At 39.1% G+C, this 16,146-nt stretch overlaps 2 protein-coding genes across 3 annotated transcripts; one reads left to right on the forward strand and one right to left on the reverse strand.

The window, feature by feature from the left end:
- Window positions 1-3,846: 3,846 nt before the first annotated feature.
- LOC145443744 (uncharacterized) lies at window positions 3,847-7,169 on the forward strand. 2 transcript variants are annotated; one of them, XR_013916521.1, is made up of 6 exons: window positions 3,847-3,952; window positions 4,243-4,440; window positions 4,873-5,007; window positions 5,084-5,266; window positions 6,172-6,610; window positions 7,035-7,169. XR_013916521.1 is itself a non-coding variant. In XM_080321698.1 (5 exons), the coding sequence occupies exons 1-5, from the start codon at window positions 3,874-3,876 to the stop codon at window positions 6,429-6,431; spliced, it is 855 nt and encodes a 284-aa protein (XP_080177824.1). In that variant the 5' UTR covers window positions 3,847-3,873; the 3' UTR covers window positions 6,432-7,169. The 2 variants fall into 2 exon arrangements, 1 of the variants encoding a protein (XP_080177824.1); XM_080321698.1 differs by having other exon boundaries at window positions 6,172-7,169.
- A 1,327-nt stretch (window positions 7,170-8,496) lies between these two features.
- Window positions 8,497-15,839, reverse strand: LOC145443743 (carbohydrate sulfotransferase 10-like). Its single transcript, XM_080321697.1, has 4 exons — window positions 14,016-15,839; window positions 11,714-11,804; window positions 10,368-10,513; window positions 8,497-9,397 (listed from the first exon to the last, which is right to left on the reverse strand). The coding sequence occupies exons 1-4, from the start codon at window positions 14,109-14,111 to the stop codon at window positions 8,753-8,755; spliced, it is 978 nt and encodes a 325-aa protein (XP_080177823.1). The 5' UTR covers window positions 14,112-15,839; the 3' UTR covers window positions 8,497-8,752.
- Window positions 15,840-16,146: the final 307 nt, after the last annotated feature.

Genomic DNA, 16,146 nt, shown 5'->3' on the forward strand with positions numbered 1-16,146 from the left:
TTATTAGCAATTTTATCAGTTCAATACACCACAAAAAATGCGATACAATGAATAGACAGGAAGGTGTCGAAGCGACTTGGATTTGTCAATGGAATCGGACACCCACCTTGGCCTAGGCGTAGTAAAAAGGAGGCATGCACACTGAATGAAAGTAAAGAATACAGTATAGAAAAAGAAAGCGACAAGAAATAGGGCGGCATGTCATGGGAAGCGAGATCGATAGGTCAGTCGTGATCCGGTAATCTTGAGGATGGACTGTATTTATTTAGTAGTAATTGCTTGTATTTCGACTTGAATGTGGACATGCTCGTCGACTGTCGGATGGCCGGCGGGATACTGTTCCACACATCAGGTCCGGCATATTTGATGGAGCGATGATCTTTTCGGTCGATCATATGATATTTGGACGACGTGGACGCGCGTGTGTTGTACTTGTGCGCTTTTGATTCAGAGGTAAAGAAGTCATTGAAATATTCGGGGCAACGACCGCAGTGAAACTGATACATAAACTTGGCGATTTCTAGTTTCCGCATATCTTCTATGTTTAGGACGCCGAATCTCTTCAGCAGCGACTTATTGGATGGGCAGCCAGGCCCCTTTGGGCTCTGTCGTGGGTGCGCGCTCTTCTTGGTCCGCGGCTCGGTATGGATAACGTTAACACGTTAGCGTTATAAGTCGTTTATTAAAACAACTTGTAACAACGGCGATGTTCTTCGGACGGTGACTAAAAGATATATATATGTCTAGGTCTAGCTCTGTCCGCGTGCAGACTTAGAGCACCATCACCGACTTGATGGAAGTATCCATAAAAAAAATTGAACATCAAATATTTGAATAATGAATTAAATTTCCCAGATACTGCCACAACAGAGTGCGACACACGATAATCAGATAGGCTAAATAATCAAATCGGCGTGATCGTTGAGTGATACGCTACAGGCCGTAACTGCGCCACTGCTCGAAGGGGGCCCAAAATTATTTTGAAAATAAGCATAAATTATATAGTATTTAGTGGGGAATTCCCTTCAACTTCGATTCTTCTATAATTCAATTATTGTCTACTTTTATTTCAGGTACTCTCAGCGCCCCAAGAAAAAATATACATCATTTTGTTCAAATAGGCATTATAGCGCCGACCATTACCGCTCCATGATACACCTACATTTCTGAAGCTTCAGCCAACATGCGACTTCGCGAAATGTGTTTCCAAATAAAACCTGGGCCGAAAACGACCACCGCGTGTTGGCCGAAACTATCAATTGTCGAATTGTCCATAGGCGCGAAATAATCCTGCTCTTGCCATCTGAAGTCACAACTTTGCTCAGCTCTACCAAAAAATCCGATTACGTGGATTGAGAGAAGGTTTAAAAATAATATATGCAATATGTAATTATACCAATATTATAGACAAAATTCAATTCTCAACATGATATTTCGCGCATACACGCAAACGCAACGCCTACTATATAGTTAAACGAGCTTCACTTGGTGTTGGTAAAAAGACCCGTCACGAAGGGGGATACGGGACCCCAAAAGTTTGGTTTATGACCCTGTGGGGGCCCAGGCCAACAGTTTTGGGGGGCTGACGAGGTACTGTTTCGGTCCTGAATGTGGCTGTAGTATTAGTGAGGTTAATGAACTATAGGCGCCGACTAGCATACACTGAAAATATAATTTTCTAGTTGTCTTGAATAGAACACGAACACATAGGTCACCCTACATCCCTAAAGTAGGATGTATGGTAATAACCATACGATAACAGCATCCGCGTGCTACCATTCTACAGCACGGCTCGGCAACCTCCGGCACGCCAAATTTTTAATGGCACGCCAAATGATTTGACGCACACGACATGTTATAACCTTATTTTGCTTATTGAAAAAGTGAAACAGAAGTTTAAAAAATCGAAAAAAGCTCGGAGGAAACTCAAAACTATTTCGTATATTAACATAAAATTTTGGGGCAGATATTGTTTATCTATAAAAATTTTCCCCGCTTCGCGCGATTTAATGGGGCCGGGTTTATATATTGTAATGCGGAAGCCCCACAAAAATAGATATATGGAAAGAATATAAAAAATATGCATAATGTAAAGAAATGAGTCCAACCGTATTCGCAATTATGAAAGAACGACAACCTAATATTTTATGAAACCGTTCAGATGCTTTGGTATCGAAGTGTGTACTGTGCAGACTGCGGGAGCGCGACTATTTTATGAGCCGGCATTTCGTCGCTGGGCATTTTACGCTATGACACGACCTAGACATAACGTTTCTGGCAACATGCGACACTGTGTGCTGCCAAAATGATTCGAGGCGATAAAACCTTGGAATAAAATAACGGTGGCATGTTTGCCAAAACCGGCTACATTGATATATATTCACTGCCAAGTCGCCGAAATGACCAGCTCCGCCCTCCGAATGGTCTAGCGCCCGCAACTTGAGCCGCACCTATCAAATGAGACCCGAAGAGGAAAATAATGAACCCCTTGTCGAAATGCGGAATCGTGCTCGTCTCATGAAATGGGATTCTCATTTGGTATCATCTGGTACGTGCAAACGATTCCAAGATCTCTGGAGTAACGAAAACCTTTAACACTTTACCGCGATCTTTGTAGCTTTGCAAATCTTGTGCCACACCAACATTAATGAGATATCAAGCTGACTTGTATGTTACGTTACAGGGTGGGCATATTATTCATCATCAGGTCATATCATCAATCATCATATCAAATTTAATGCCCTGTTACTTAGAGGCTATGGTTCCCAATACAGTGGACTTGGAAACGAGCAATCAATCAATCAATCACGTTTATTATTATTTTCATCGATATACAATGAAAAGCCCACCTCATCCGCATCAGCGGTGTCTTACAAAAGCCTAGAGGTGGGCCGTGCTATAAGTCGGCAGTTATGGAAAATAAGAAGAATATCGGCCTGGTGTAAATGACCATAGTCGACGACAAACACCATGAATACCCCAAAACAATAAAAGCAAAGCAACCGCAAGTAGAGACCAAAATTGATACGAGTTCTTTAAGAATCACTGGCGTCACTGATGCCGTCACCATGCAACAAATGTCGAGTGGTTTGTGGGAATCCTTGCTTGAAACGCTAAATATGACAAAATTAAAAATGTTTGGCACGCCAGTTGATAATATTTTGAAATTTTTGGACATGTTGGCACGCTGCACGAAAGGTTGCTGAACCCTGCTAGAATATGCATCAGTTACCTTATATTCAACGCAAACTATATTACAAAATGAATTTTCTCACGCTTTTGATCTGCCTATGATTGCCCTCTAAATATGTATTGCGAAACAAAATTACATTATTGATGCACCATGACACTCCGCTGTCACGGTCTATTGTGGAACACAAATTCTCGTGCCAGTTGCCACGAGCATCCACAAATGAAATCACCGGCTTGAGCTGAATACTTATGAAGGAGTCGCGTTCTCTAACATCACAGAGGACAAACCAATTCAATGATCAATGACTAGAGATTCGCAATGGCCACTTTACAATAATTGTCATCTGATTTTCTTATGCTTTAGCACGAGGAGCCATTTACTAAATTATTGTGAAATTTTAAATTCATTTTAAGATATTCTTCCGGTGATATCACATCGCAAATGACTGACAATGTTACAAAGACCTACTACATGTGAGGGTTCAGGAATAGCGGTTGTGCGCTGGTAGTTATTGGGCGTCGGCTGTGTAGCCTGCATAGAATTTTGACCGATTTGTGCACGCATAAAAGATTGCAATATGGATATAAAATGTATTGTAATGGTGTAACAGCATATTTCGTGGCGTTTGTTTCCGAATATTTTTCAATTCCAATCAATTCTTTCAGTTAGTTGTTACGAATATGTGGAGATTCTCTCGCTTAGGCGTGTTCGTGGGGTTGTTAGTTTCAATGTCGAAAGAAGCGGTATTCTCAGACGCAGGTGACTGTCAATGCATGTGTAAATTGTAGATTTATTTTAATATATATTTCGCTACAATATATCACGTTAAAAGACTAGTGAATTATTCAGTTTTCGATGTGCAGTATCCAAGTAACCTAAAACGTGTATTATGCGTTTATTCGGTATGCTATATGTACTATATACAATACAGAGCATGTGCGTACATGTGTAGCCTAATCAAGATAATGTCGCATCCCAATAAATCCGCGACCATTGTCTCTGGTATAAACTATAGATATAGTCGATAAGTATTTTCTGTTTCGCTTCAGGAAACGAATTTTCAGAATCTTGGAAAATGGCGTGCCTGCGAACGCATAACGTGTTGCGGCATAAACATGGGTTGGGTGGCGTTAACTGGAATGACTTCTTGCAATCACTCGCAGGAATCAAAGCAGCCTCATTGGTCATGGAAGATTATCAGATCAAGATTCACGTCCCACAACTGAACCCATCAAACTTGGTGAAAGGTGACTTCAAATTCTTTTTTATTTCAAGTCTTTACGTTTCACATTGGCCGTTCAGTCGTGCTTTAGAATCATAAGCTACTAAGAATGAGCGGTTCAACAAAAAAAGAGACAATCTTAAGAGGTATCGCGTTAAGACGTGTGTTATATATAGAGGTAGACATAATGATAACCAAACGTTCGACATTTTATGTCGAAGTAAACGGCCGGGGTAGCACTATACGACGCTGTGTATTCAGCGCATGGATCAGTGCGATTTATTACTACAATGTGTATCAAGACCACACAGATCAGAACATATACCTTGTGTGATGAATTAATAAGAATCCCTCTTAACAATGTAATTATGTAATGATGGCGCTCACCAATTAGATTATACGATTATCAGACAAAGATGATTATAAGTTTCCGTGCTCGTGTTTTGTTCTACCTCAGATCGAATATTATTTCATCACGAGATCTCAACTGGAAAAGGTTCTTCTTCTCCCGACGAAGCAGATTTATTGTTATCCCTCAAGACGGAAAGAATCATATCAGATTGGTGCTACAGCTCTAGATCAAAGAGGCTGGGTAATAAAAACACGCGGATAGCAGTTGTTCTGTGTCCAAAATATAATTCCAGACAGCTAACGTATATGATTTTCAGGAAGATCCTCGCACATTCTGGATCCGACCGTTGACAAAATCGGGTGCTCGATAAATGTAGTGGCTGTTTCCGACCGTATGATGCAAATATATTTGATCGTGAGTTATCAACGAAACTCCAAGAAGCTTTTGGCTACATTACTTCCTACGATTCAAGCCAACAAGGTCGCCAAGAAAAAATCTGGTAAGATGGCTAACTTATCACTCGAAATTCCGACACATACGATTGACATATCTCAAAAGAAATAGTGTTTTTCCACGTAATGGTATCCGAATGGCGATACTATCTTTATAGCTGCAAAAAAGCATTTCTGGTTGGTTATGGTAAGGTCGGATAAATGGATATACCAATATTCGCTATATTCGATACAGGGCCGTGAAGTGATAATAAAATTTAGCATGGAATATTTTGCACTCTGGACAACAAGAAAGTAACGTGTAACGTTTATATTTATTACCATTATAACTCCAAGTATAGTCCGTACTCCGTTTCAACGAAATGTGCTCAATGAGTTTGGGTTAGGACATTTCAACGGCAACTATGTTCAATACGTTGCAATGGGTATGTGAGGTCACGTCATTGTTGAAATTTCTTTGTCCTTTTTTGTTCAACCTGGACCTCCCAAATTTCCTTCCGCACCAAGCATGCGTAGGCCTACCAGTCGTTTTGCTATCAATCGGTGAAATATTGACCAGACTGCTTCAATTCCAGTTATACGTACTAGTTTAATTCTGTAGTATAGTCAGTAACTAAGTAACCAACTTCCACTTTGACGTGAGCTCAAGCAAGTTTTCGCCTACAAGCACCTCTTACTCACGTCATAATTATTTTGCACTGCTTTCATTCTACTTCGCAGTTTTTTTTGGCAGAACTAGACTCGGAATACTTACTTGTTACTTAATTTAAAATTTCTACTTCTACTTGATTAGCAATCTACGTCGTTATTTCTACTTCTGAGTTTAGGATTGTTTGAGGTGTAAAATATATATTCATTTAGGTTTGTTTATCATTGTAGCCTACTATTCGCAATCTAGGCTAAGCATTATCACTTTCCGTAATATGCTAATACTAATGCCTTTGAATGGCAGCGTCTGTATGCAAAGTTGAATGCCCGGACTCTGGAATGTGCCTTTCCTACCTCGACGAGAAAAGCTTTATCGAAGTAGTCCCGTGTCGCTGTAGCTTCGATCCTGAGATGTGGTCAAGAAGAAGATACATGGAGACTCCGCGTTGCTCAGGCGCCTGCTTCGCCTACTGCCCGTTCTCGAATTCAGAACAGCTGCGCACTTGTCGCGGCAAAACGATGTGCACGTGCTTGTACACCAGGACCGGTGCAGTATGCAGATAAATGTTCTAGACGCAAGTGCCAACAGGATATAAAATTCACGTCTCATCTCTGTAACTGCTGTATGTGACAGTTGCGCTTCCGTACTTTGGCATTCTACAACGGACGCGCTTAACATTTGCTTCTATGATGAACATTTTCTGCTCGTTATGGCTGATATTGGAGTGACATAAAAGGCATAGGTGGCAGAGATGAGCACGGATTAGGATTAGGTTTTGAAAAAACAGGATTTGTGAAATTTTGTCGGATTTGGATTGGATAAGACATTTTTTTCAGAACGGATTAGGATTTGGATTGGATTTACCTATTTTCTGGAAGATTGAAATGTCTAGTGGCGAATGGCGACAAATTTTATTCAGATCAGTTATTAATGTAATTATGGTTACCAAGTTATCTTGAATCAAGTGAATCGTTGGTTGTGAAAGAAAATCTTCGAATCCCTCCATTGCATAAATTACTATTTTTTTCTGAATTTCCAGTTGGAATCGGATTAGGATTGGACATGGACTTGAATATGAAAAAGGTATGGATTAGGATTTGAAGGTTCGGATTTGGATTGGATTAGGACATAGAAATTTCAAATCCGCTCATCTCTGATAGTGATAGGTGGTCAGTAACGAAGTGCTTTCACTTCGTAGGAGGTGCTTACACGAGCAGGTTTGCCCTACTTTCACCACTGACTTAAATGTTTATATTAATAGACTATACCCTCACTTCTACTAGAACATTTTTGTAGGACATACCAGTGTTGGGATCAAGTCACTACCTTCGAGTCACGAGTCATTTCGAGTCATTGCACATTTTGACTCGAGTCAAGTCAAGTCAATCGATTTTCAAATGTGACTCGAGTCAAGTCAAGTCACTCCATTTTTAGAGGTGACTCGAGTCAAGTCGAGTCAAGTCAAGTCAAGTCACGAGTCAAGTCACAATTCAAGTCAAGTTGCCTTTTCGAAGTATGAAGCATGATAACGTCATTGCATTTTGCTAGCTGTCTGATATACAGATTGAGTGTTCATTTGATTTTGAACCGATGAACGCATATAGAGTTAAATATACATGCAAGAAGGCGCTGTATCGATTACATATAAGTACAACTGCTAAACCTCAGTTTATAGTTACCAGCCAAGATAGAGAATAGACACGAATTGATAAGATGCAATACATTGCGCATTTACAAATAGATATGATACAATTCGAGCCAGCGCCAATGGCGGAGGACTATATAAGCTATATTCGAATTCAGTTTCAATAAAACAATAGGTTTGGTTAAGGTAAAAACAGAGAACAAAATTTACTTTACTATACTAGATTACAACAACGTAATCTGTAAGTTTCGATCAATTCGTTTGCGGTCAATTCATTTGTGAGAGAACAATGGAGGCTCAGTAAAACGCACGATCATTAAATGATTGGTCGCTCTCACGAGTTACACCAGCGTTTGGCGAACAATACGAACATATGCAAGATGCAGTGATTTTGATCAAAGCCGATTACTTGATGACTTGAAATTGACTCGTCAATTTTGCTCCGAGTCACGAGTCAATCTACATTTCTGACAGGCCGAGTCAAGTCAAGTCAAGTCATTTTAGCAAAGTGACTCGAGTCAAGTCAAGTCATACAAAAAAGGTGACTCGAGTCTGACTCGAGTCAAGTCATGACTCGAGTCATCCCAACACTGGGACATACTAGTTTACTTTTACACTTCGTATTTCCAAAGGTAGAATGTATAGTGTCGGGATAAGTTTGCGTCACAATAATGGGTGAAATTGTCGTAAGCCTGAAATAGTCCTGCGTCACGAAGACTACTTACTTGTGGTGATATTCGTCATTTTGCGTTGAAAGTAGTGACATCCGATACATTCCTAAAAGTATGCGACCCTACGTGACGAACTATATGCTTTTTAAACTACTTCTATAAGTACTTTTCATATACCTTTCTTTTGTACTTCCCCCGTGACGTAGTTTTGACATGTCTTGGAAATCGCTACTTCTAGGCCTACTTCTAGGCCTATACTTACGGCGTTACAGTGACTATTTTAACCAACGATCATCATTGCTGAAGAATAAATAAAGTTGTACTGCGTGACCAGTGTTTATCGATTGGATTGGTGGAAGCATTTGCTCTCCACATCCACATAAATAGGATGATAATTATCGCACTCGCATATGCATATGGGTGGAGTATTTCCGTTCGGCTATCGTCGGGTCAGGAAGAATAGGTCAAATGGAATACTAAAGACTAAACTGGTTTGTGTTTTTCAGCAAATCACACATCTAGCGTGTCAATCACAAGTCTACAAGTCACAAAAATAGAATTACCGGAGTTACAAAGTTTCCGGTCGATTAAATTCAAAAAGATCAAAGTCAGTCTTGTAACGTAAGAACAGATCGTTCTTAAGAGCATACGATACGTTGCGGTAGTATTTATGAACTGTCTCGTTATCAGTGAAGGAGTTGAAAGCAGGCGGCAAAGTATAATTGTTGATTCCAATTGTTCTAATGATGAAATCCAAATCTTCTTCAAACGTGTCCAAGTGAACGACGTAATGATAATCGATATGACACGGTGAGCATAGCCTCTGGTAGTAGTTCCAATGAGGATCAGTTTGGGGATCGCCATGAGAGCGAACAAGGTAATTAAGGAAATTTGAAAACGTAACATTATCTGAACGTGTCCGCTTCTTTATTTCGTTATAAAGTTTTATATGATGTCTTCCCCTGCCTCCATTCTCTATCTTATCTCGAAACGCAGATAGAATCCGACTGAAGGGCTCTCGGACCACGACCACTTTGGTGTATTCTTCAATTCGCTTTGCCACCGATTCAATGCTCTTTTCCTTGCGGGGCGATAGGTATTTTTCCGCGATTTCGTAAGCGTGATGAATCGCTTCCGCTCCAAAACCCTCGCTTGTGCCGAGAAATGTCGCTTGGCTCCTCGTGGCACATTTCGGAATCAAGCACATGAGAACCTGTAATAAGAAGTCCGATACGTCGATAAAAGTTGGTATCGCTTCGCAGCGATACACGTTTTGCTGTAATCGTTTACTATACAGTAAATTTTGCTGTACATGATGTCACCGAGGCTAACTATTTCCTGCAGTTTGAATTTAAATCTAAATCACTGTAGCCTATATCTGCAGTCACGACTGCGAGTGGCGAGATAGCGTATTCACCGAAACTCAATTGCATGTCTGCCTAGTGCCTACAGTGCCAATACAAAATACAATATATGCCCATTAGGGCGGTTCAAAAATAACCTTTTTTCCTGAATCTTGCTGGTTACTTGATTAAATCGTTAGGTTGCCTCAAAAAACGACGCACACCAAATTTGAATTCATTCCAACCAATATTCGCGGATTTCGTAGAGTTTGAAAATTTTTAATTTGCCTAAAAATGCAAAAAAAAAAAATTTTTCAAATTTTTATGCCAGCCCCATGAAATTGTTGCGCTGTCTTCAAAAACGATGCAAAACAAATTTGACTCAATTCGAAGCCGTAGAAGTGGAGTTATTTCAGTTTTTCTTTGATAATTCTGGGATTATCCTTGATTGAGGGATCATCCCAGAATTATCATCAAAAAACTTGAATAACTCCGCTTCTGCAGCTTGGAATTGAGTGAAATTTGTTTTCCATCGTCTTTGAAGACAGCGCATCAATTTCATATGGATCGATTGAAAATAGGAAAAAAATTTTTTTTTGCATTTTTAGGCAAATTAAAAATTTTCAAACTCTACGAAATCCGCGAATATTGGTTGGAATGAATTCAAATTTGGTGTGCGTCGTTTTTTGAGGCAACCTAACGATTTAATCAAGTAACCAGCAAGATTCAGGAAAAAAGGTTATTTTTGAACCGCCCTAATGCCCATTGCCTACCTAGTCACAATGGTATTCCGCATTTGCATGAGTCTCGCTATATCCATATTAAGTATAGGCAGCTCACCTTCCATTTATCGCTGTAAAATAAACTCTTCGACAAGTATATGTTTTTCTTGTATATCGAGCTACTAGACAGCTTTCGACCGGTGCCTAGTCTTGAACATGTAGCTTTCAAGTGATTGCTTCGTTTGTTAAATCTTTCCATCACAACTGAAATCCCAAATGCCGATCAATTAAAGTATGTACCGGATAGGCTTATTTTACAGATTGGGATATGTCCGTAATAGTTAAATCCGGCAAATATCAATTGGAATGCAAATTCCCACCCGCGCGAGACTGCTAATCGAATTCTCACATCTATGCATTGGCAATATAGAATTTTATGGGTAGGCTAATAAAAATCAGCAAATATTGGAGATGAGTAGGGCGATTTTTTAAACCTAAAAAAGGAAGATTTTGACCTAAAACATCAAACTTTTGACATTTTTTGACCTTAAAACACTCAATTTTGACAAAATTTTGACCTAACGTCTGCAAATTACGAGTTTTTCCACATAATGTCAGCATTGTACTACTTATATTCATTTCCGGTTGGAACTGTCTGTCCTTACGAAGTAGTTTGGCCCGGAAAAACTTTTTTCACTCAAAAACTGACAGATTCTTGCATGAAAAAACTTTATTTCAACGAAATCAGACCCTATGAAGAATTCCAGTAGTTACATCACGTATTATGGTAGAAATAATGAAAATTTGTTGTTGTAGTACAACAAAAGATACTTGTCTACATTCTCGGGTAGAAAGTGTCTGTCTTTACTGAGCAGCTTGCTAAGAATGGAGAATGAACGTTCAATAGCAACAGTTGTTTGCTGACAACACTGGTGACACACCGTGTTGCTTCATTCTGGCAATGGCGTCTACATCACAATTTTTCATCATGTGCTTCTTGATGTATAAGAACCATGCAATGCCCACGTAGTCTTGCTTCAGTTAGGATACTGCGGTACGCTGAGCATAACACCATGTCAACCTATTTGTTTTATTTGAACGTTTATGATTCACAATGAACGGACGATGGGCCGTCTACAACGGTAGGCCTATAAACTAGGCTTCGAGCTGTAAAATGTCAAATGATAAGTTCACCGACAGTGCAAAATCTACGATACGAACGAAATGCAGGTTGCAAAAAATTTCTGACTTTGTAAACAATTTTGACATTTTTTGACCTAACGTTACGATTTTGGCAAAATTTTGACTGAAATCGCCCTAGAGATGAGTCAGGAATTGGATTTTGGCGAGATTGGGATCTGCTATGGATGTGCGATATTTTTTAAAGCTGAATGTGGATTTGGAGTTGGACATGACGTTTCTACATGCAGTACAATATCTAATCTTCGGAATCGAAATACTCACGCCTCTGTGCATCCGTGTACCTTAGTTTTTCCGATACTGCAAAGTTGTGCTGTATTTCTTGACTTTCTCTGCTACTTGAGTTCTCTTTCACCTATATGGTGGAAGCATATATGGTGTATATTGTTACCTAGGTACGATGAATTTGTTGAGTTGTAGCCCGTGGCACACAAGACCTTAGCAGGTTATAAGTGCCACAGAAAACTTTTAATAAACCTGATGCTCGCGACAGACTGGCTGGGTAATACGTTGTTATCAGCGGATGAGTATAGCCTATCGGAGGGGTGTTACCAATATGAAGGTACTTTGTCATATGCAAAACTACAATATCAAGTTCTCCGTATCAATACTGAGGGTGCAAAGGGGTCTGGTTTAGCGACCAACAATCCGCTACTCAAAATGGATGTTCTAAGATATGTGGGATCTTGAAATTGTCCAGTTTGTGAAACAGTTTCATTGAGGTCATTTTTGTGCTATTTTAGAATGATGAAATTATTGATAAACTGCACTGAACTGAACGGATTGAATATTACTTCCAAATTCCGCTCAAATTATGAAATGTCGCATTCAAATTGAAAGTTGTTATAAATTCTATATTATACACGTCCGAATCCAGAAATCTTACATCTAAACCACTGGTCCTTCCAGTAATGCTAAAATTAGTATTTCCAACTCCAAATCCATGATCAATTCCTCACGCTGATCTCTGAACCCTATATAGGTCGCGATTGTCATCACAAAATGTCATAAATTTCTCGTAATGACCTAATCGAAAACCAATAAAGTCAAACAAATTCCGGCTACAATTTTATACTTAAATTTCAACTCGAAATTGCTGTAGACCGGAGGTCTCAAACACGCGGCCCGCGAGAGCATTTTGTGCGGCCCGCGATGGCATTTTGGAATTTCAAGTATTCGACAAATGTTCAAGTTCCACATATCTTTTTTAGATATAAGAACTTAAAGTTCACGTTAAAACTACTATAATAATCACTAAACTATCAACAAACTACAGTATCACATCACTTTTAAAAAATACCACGAGGTAGAAGATCAGCTATCACGTCACATTTCTAGTTCATGATGATAAAACATGACCAGTTGATGATTTGTGACTGAAAATTGTGATTTGGATTTGTGCGACCTTTCATGAAATTACTCGATTTCGGATTGACATGGTGATTAAATAAAAATGGCTCGAGTTGAGTCGGGTCAAACGTTAGAATCAGAGGACTTGCGAATCGGAACGGTGACTTGGTAATTCTACGGACGCAACAATTTATGAAACTGCCATGAGGAATAGTAATATATAAAAAGGTCGTAGCTTGCGTTGGGTAGGGTATATAGCTATCTAATCAGGTCAGTATGGCAACTATCCACATGCAGGGTGTAGTTTGTTCTCTCCGTCCATGATATTATCGGTGGCGAGTAAGGTAGTGTAGTACGCTTCACAGCTGAAACATCAATGAATTCATCGGCGGTTGAACATTTCTGTTCCAGAGGTTCTTAACCAGGGCCCGTAGACCCCTTCGGGGTACGAAGCAACACATCAGGGGTTACGAGATGCATTGGTGAATTAGGCCTATATGATGTGGAATATTTTTTGGCCAATTTAATCAACTGGAAAATGGCCTTCGCGCTACGCAAGATATTATGTGAATGGGCTTTCTGATTTTATTATGGGTTGTTATTGATATGTTCCAATAATAATCGAAGGCAAAATCAAACGCTATTTTAATTTGACTGTGGCAATGACATTAAAATTAGCCTACTCATGACTTTATCTAAACCCGGATTGGGCTACACCGCTCAAATGCTCTGATATCAGTATATTGTAAAGTATTCTACAAAAAAATGTGACTCGTCAAAGGTCCACTAGCTGCAATGTTATAACCCGACAGTTTGACGATGTCATGATGCAATTTTATTCAAATATTCGAAAACGTGATTTTTTTCCGTGTCAAGCGTGAATAATACAATAGTAAATTACATTCTCACGATGTTTTTGGAATGCCTGTCTGCAAGCTCCCGTCAAATAAGGTCTACTTGGAAATTATACGATATCCCTGTTATTGATGCTGCGGCTCGCGGCGTCATCAAAACTAGGAAATTGGCCCGCGAGCACATTTGAGTTTGAGACCTCTGCTGTAGACCCTAACCCGCTAATTCATGCAGCAGAAATCTGAACATACTCGTGACCGTCGTATGCTTACAGTGGGTGCAAGCTTAACCATGGCATATGAATATTGCAAATTATGTGTGTTATTGTGTATTGTGCTGCTACAGTATAGTACTATTTGCTTACCTTCGAATATTGATGCCTAATGCTGAAAAAGCAGTACACAGTGAAGCATAGCACGACAGCTATAATCCCGAGGCGGAGATATTTACGTTTATACATACTGCAGGAAAATATTTACTCCATTAGTTGCTGCTAGCCAGCACGGAACAGAGATGGGGTTATTACTTCAACAATGTAATCGATTGCGATTACGATTAAAGCAAAATCTCGATGTCGTCGATTACGATTACGACGACATGTGAAAGTAATAACGATTACATAATTTTATCTTAAAACTTGACCTTGAGGTTTGAACTAGTTGAATATATATTGAAAGATAATATCACGCTTGCGATCAGGGTTGCCAGACATCTTTTGCGAAAAAGGGCCAAACAGCGCCGGAAAAGGGGCCAAAAGGGGCCAAAAAGGGCCAAATTGTTCAATAACGTCAATAACGTTGCAACATTACCCATAGACCCCTGGAATTCCAGTTTTATATAGTTGATACTGTTGTAGGACACCAAATCCACTACCTGCAACTACACTGGATCCAACTGCAATAACTGCTTCATTGTTTCAAGCCTTTTCCGACTGAATATAAAATCGTAAAATAAAACTTTTTGTGCTATAATCTGAGAGTGATTAAATTTTATGAATTTTCATTAAACATTGAGAGAATAGTTTCTTTACATTTGAAACTTATCCAACTTAATATATATACCTAATTTTTAGGTTTTTCACCAAAAAACTCTACGGTTATGTTGCATTTTTTTCTTTGAAATTTCTATCAATCATTAAGTACTATAAAGGTGCTCTTCTTCAGACTTTTTCTGCTAGATAGCTTCCATCTATGTTCGATGCTTTTTCGTCCACCTGTTCACAAATCTGTATTTACAATTCCAACACAGTCTACATTCTACAAAAACAAATCCAAATCTTCCACAGTGTTTCCACTCGAATCTTTGACATTGGCATAAACATTGTCAGCTCAATTTGCGAGATAGATTTATTTGAATACTTAGTTTGACGGTATGTCTCAACTGCTTCCAAAAAGGGCCAAAAATTGAAAATAAAGGGCCAAGGGGCCAAATTATTATTTTGGGGCCAACAGCCTCTAAAAAGGGCCAAATTTCACGAATTTGGCCCCGAAAGGGCCAATCTGGCAACCCTGCTTGCGATGAGAAGACCTCATGAGACAACAATTTTCGTTTCGAAGGTGACGTCGTTACCTTGTTACGTCACAATCTATCAATTGCCAAACTTTACAGCTAACGAGTTCTCGTCCCCCAAAAAAATTTCATTCTAGCAACATGCCACGCTGCCATGGTGTATAAGCGGATGGCTATTTCGGCAGATTCAAGTGTTGAGTAAAGAATTGCGAAATAACGATTGGTACCTGTTTCAAGTAACGGCATATGAGAATAAAATAAAGCTAATATAAAATTCTTCCATACTGAGTAATGCTTCTCGTATAGTTGAACAATGAGCAGAGCATAGATATAGACTTACCTATGCCTACAATCCACTTAGTACATATATTGCGAGTTGCCACTACAAGTAACGAGTAACGTCAATGTAACGATTTATATCAACACTCAGCAGCTGTTGATTTTTAATGCTTCGATGCGGAAATCGTCATGTTTACAATGTTTACTCATGTCCCCTTGAGTACAAAATTTCCGGTGTATATACTCATAGCTTAGCAGCAGCGGTCAATCTATACATAACCAAACATCAATATTTATGAAGCTATCAATATAATTAAGTTACTATATATAATTATGATACTAATTCAAATTAGGGAGGGTGGTGACTATTATCCTCCTCCTGCGAGGTAGTGTCAGCTGTCATAGGTTGTATATTGATAACCTCAAATGAGGCATGGCGGTGGTTCTTTCAATCACACTATACTTCATCGAATATATATATACTTGATCTTATATACTATATACACGGATAATCCGTTACGTAATGACGGCACAAGTAGAGCTAATGTTTGTGATGTAATAATTATCTCTGAAGTTTGAAAATACGACTATTCTGCTATCAATAACCCGATGTAATGATGCACTATTCCTTATTCATGTCATATAGTCCTTGTACAACTGAAAAGTAATTGTTCATTTGCAAAGAAATCGATTATATGTGTGAAATA

Source organism: Botryllus schlosseri, chromosome 7, assembly GCF_051294905.1.
Source record: "Botryllus schlosseri isolate E-star chromosome 7, Bs_hap1, whole genome shotgun sequence".
NCBI classification, from domain to species: Eukaryota; Metazoa; Chordata; class Ascidiacea; order Stolidobranchia; family Styelidae; genus Botryllus; species Botryllus schlosseri.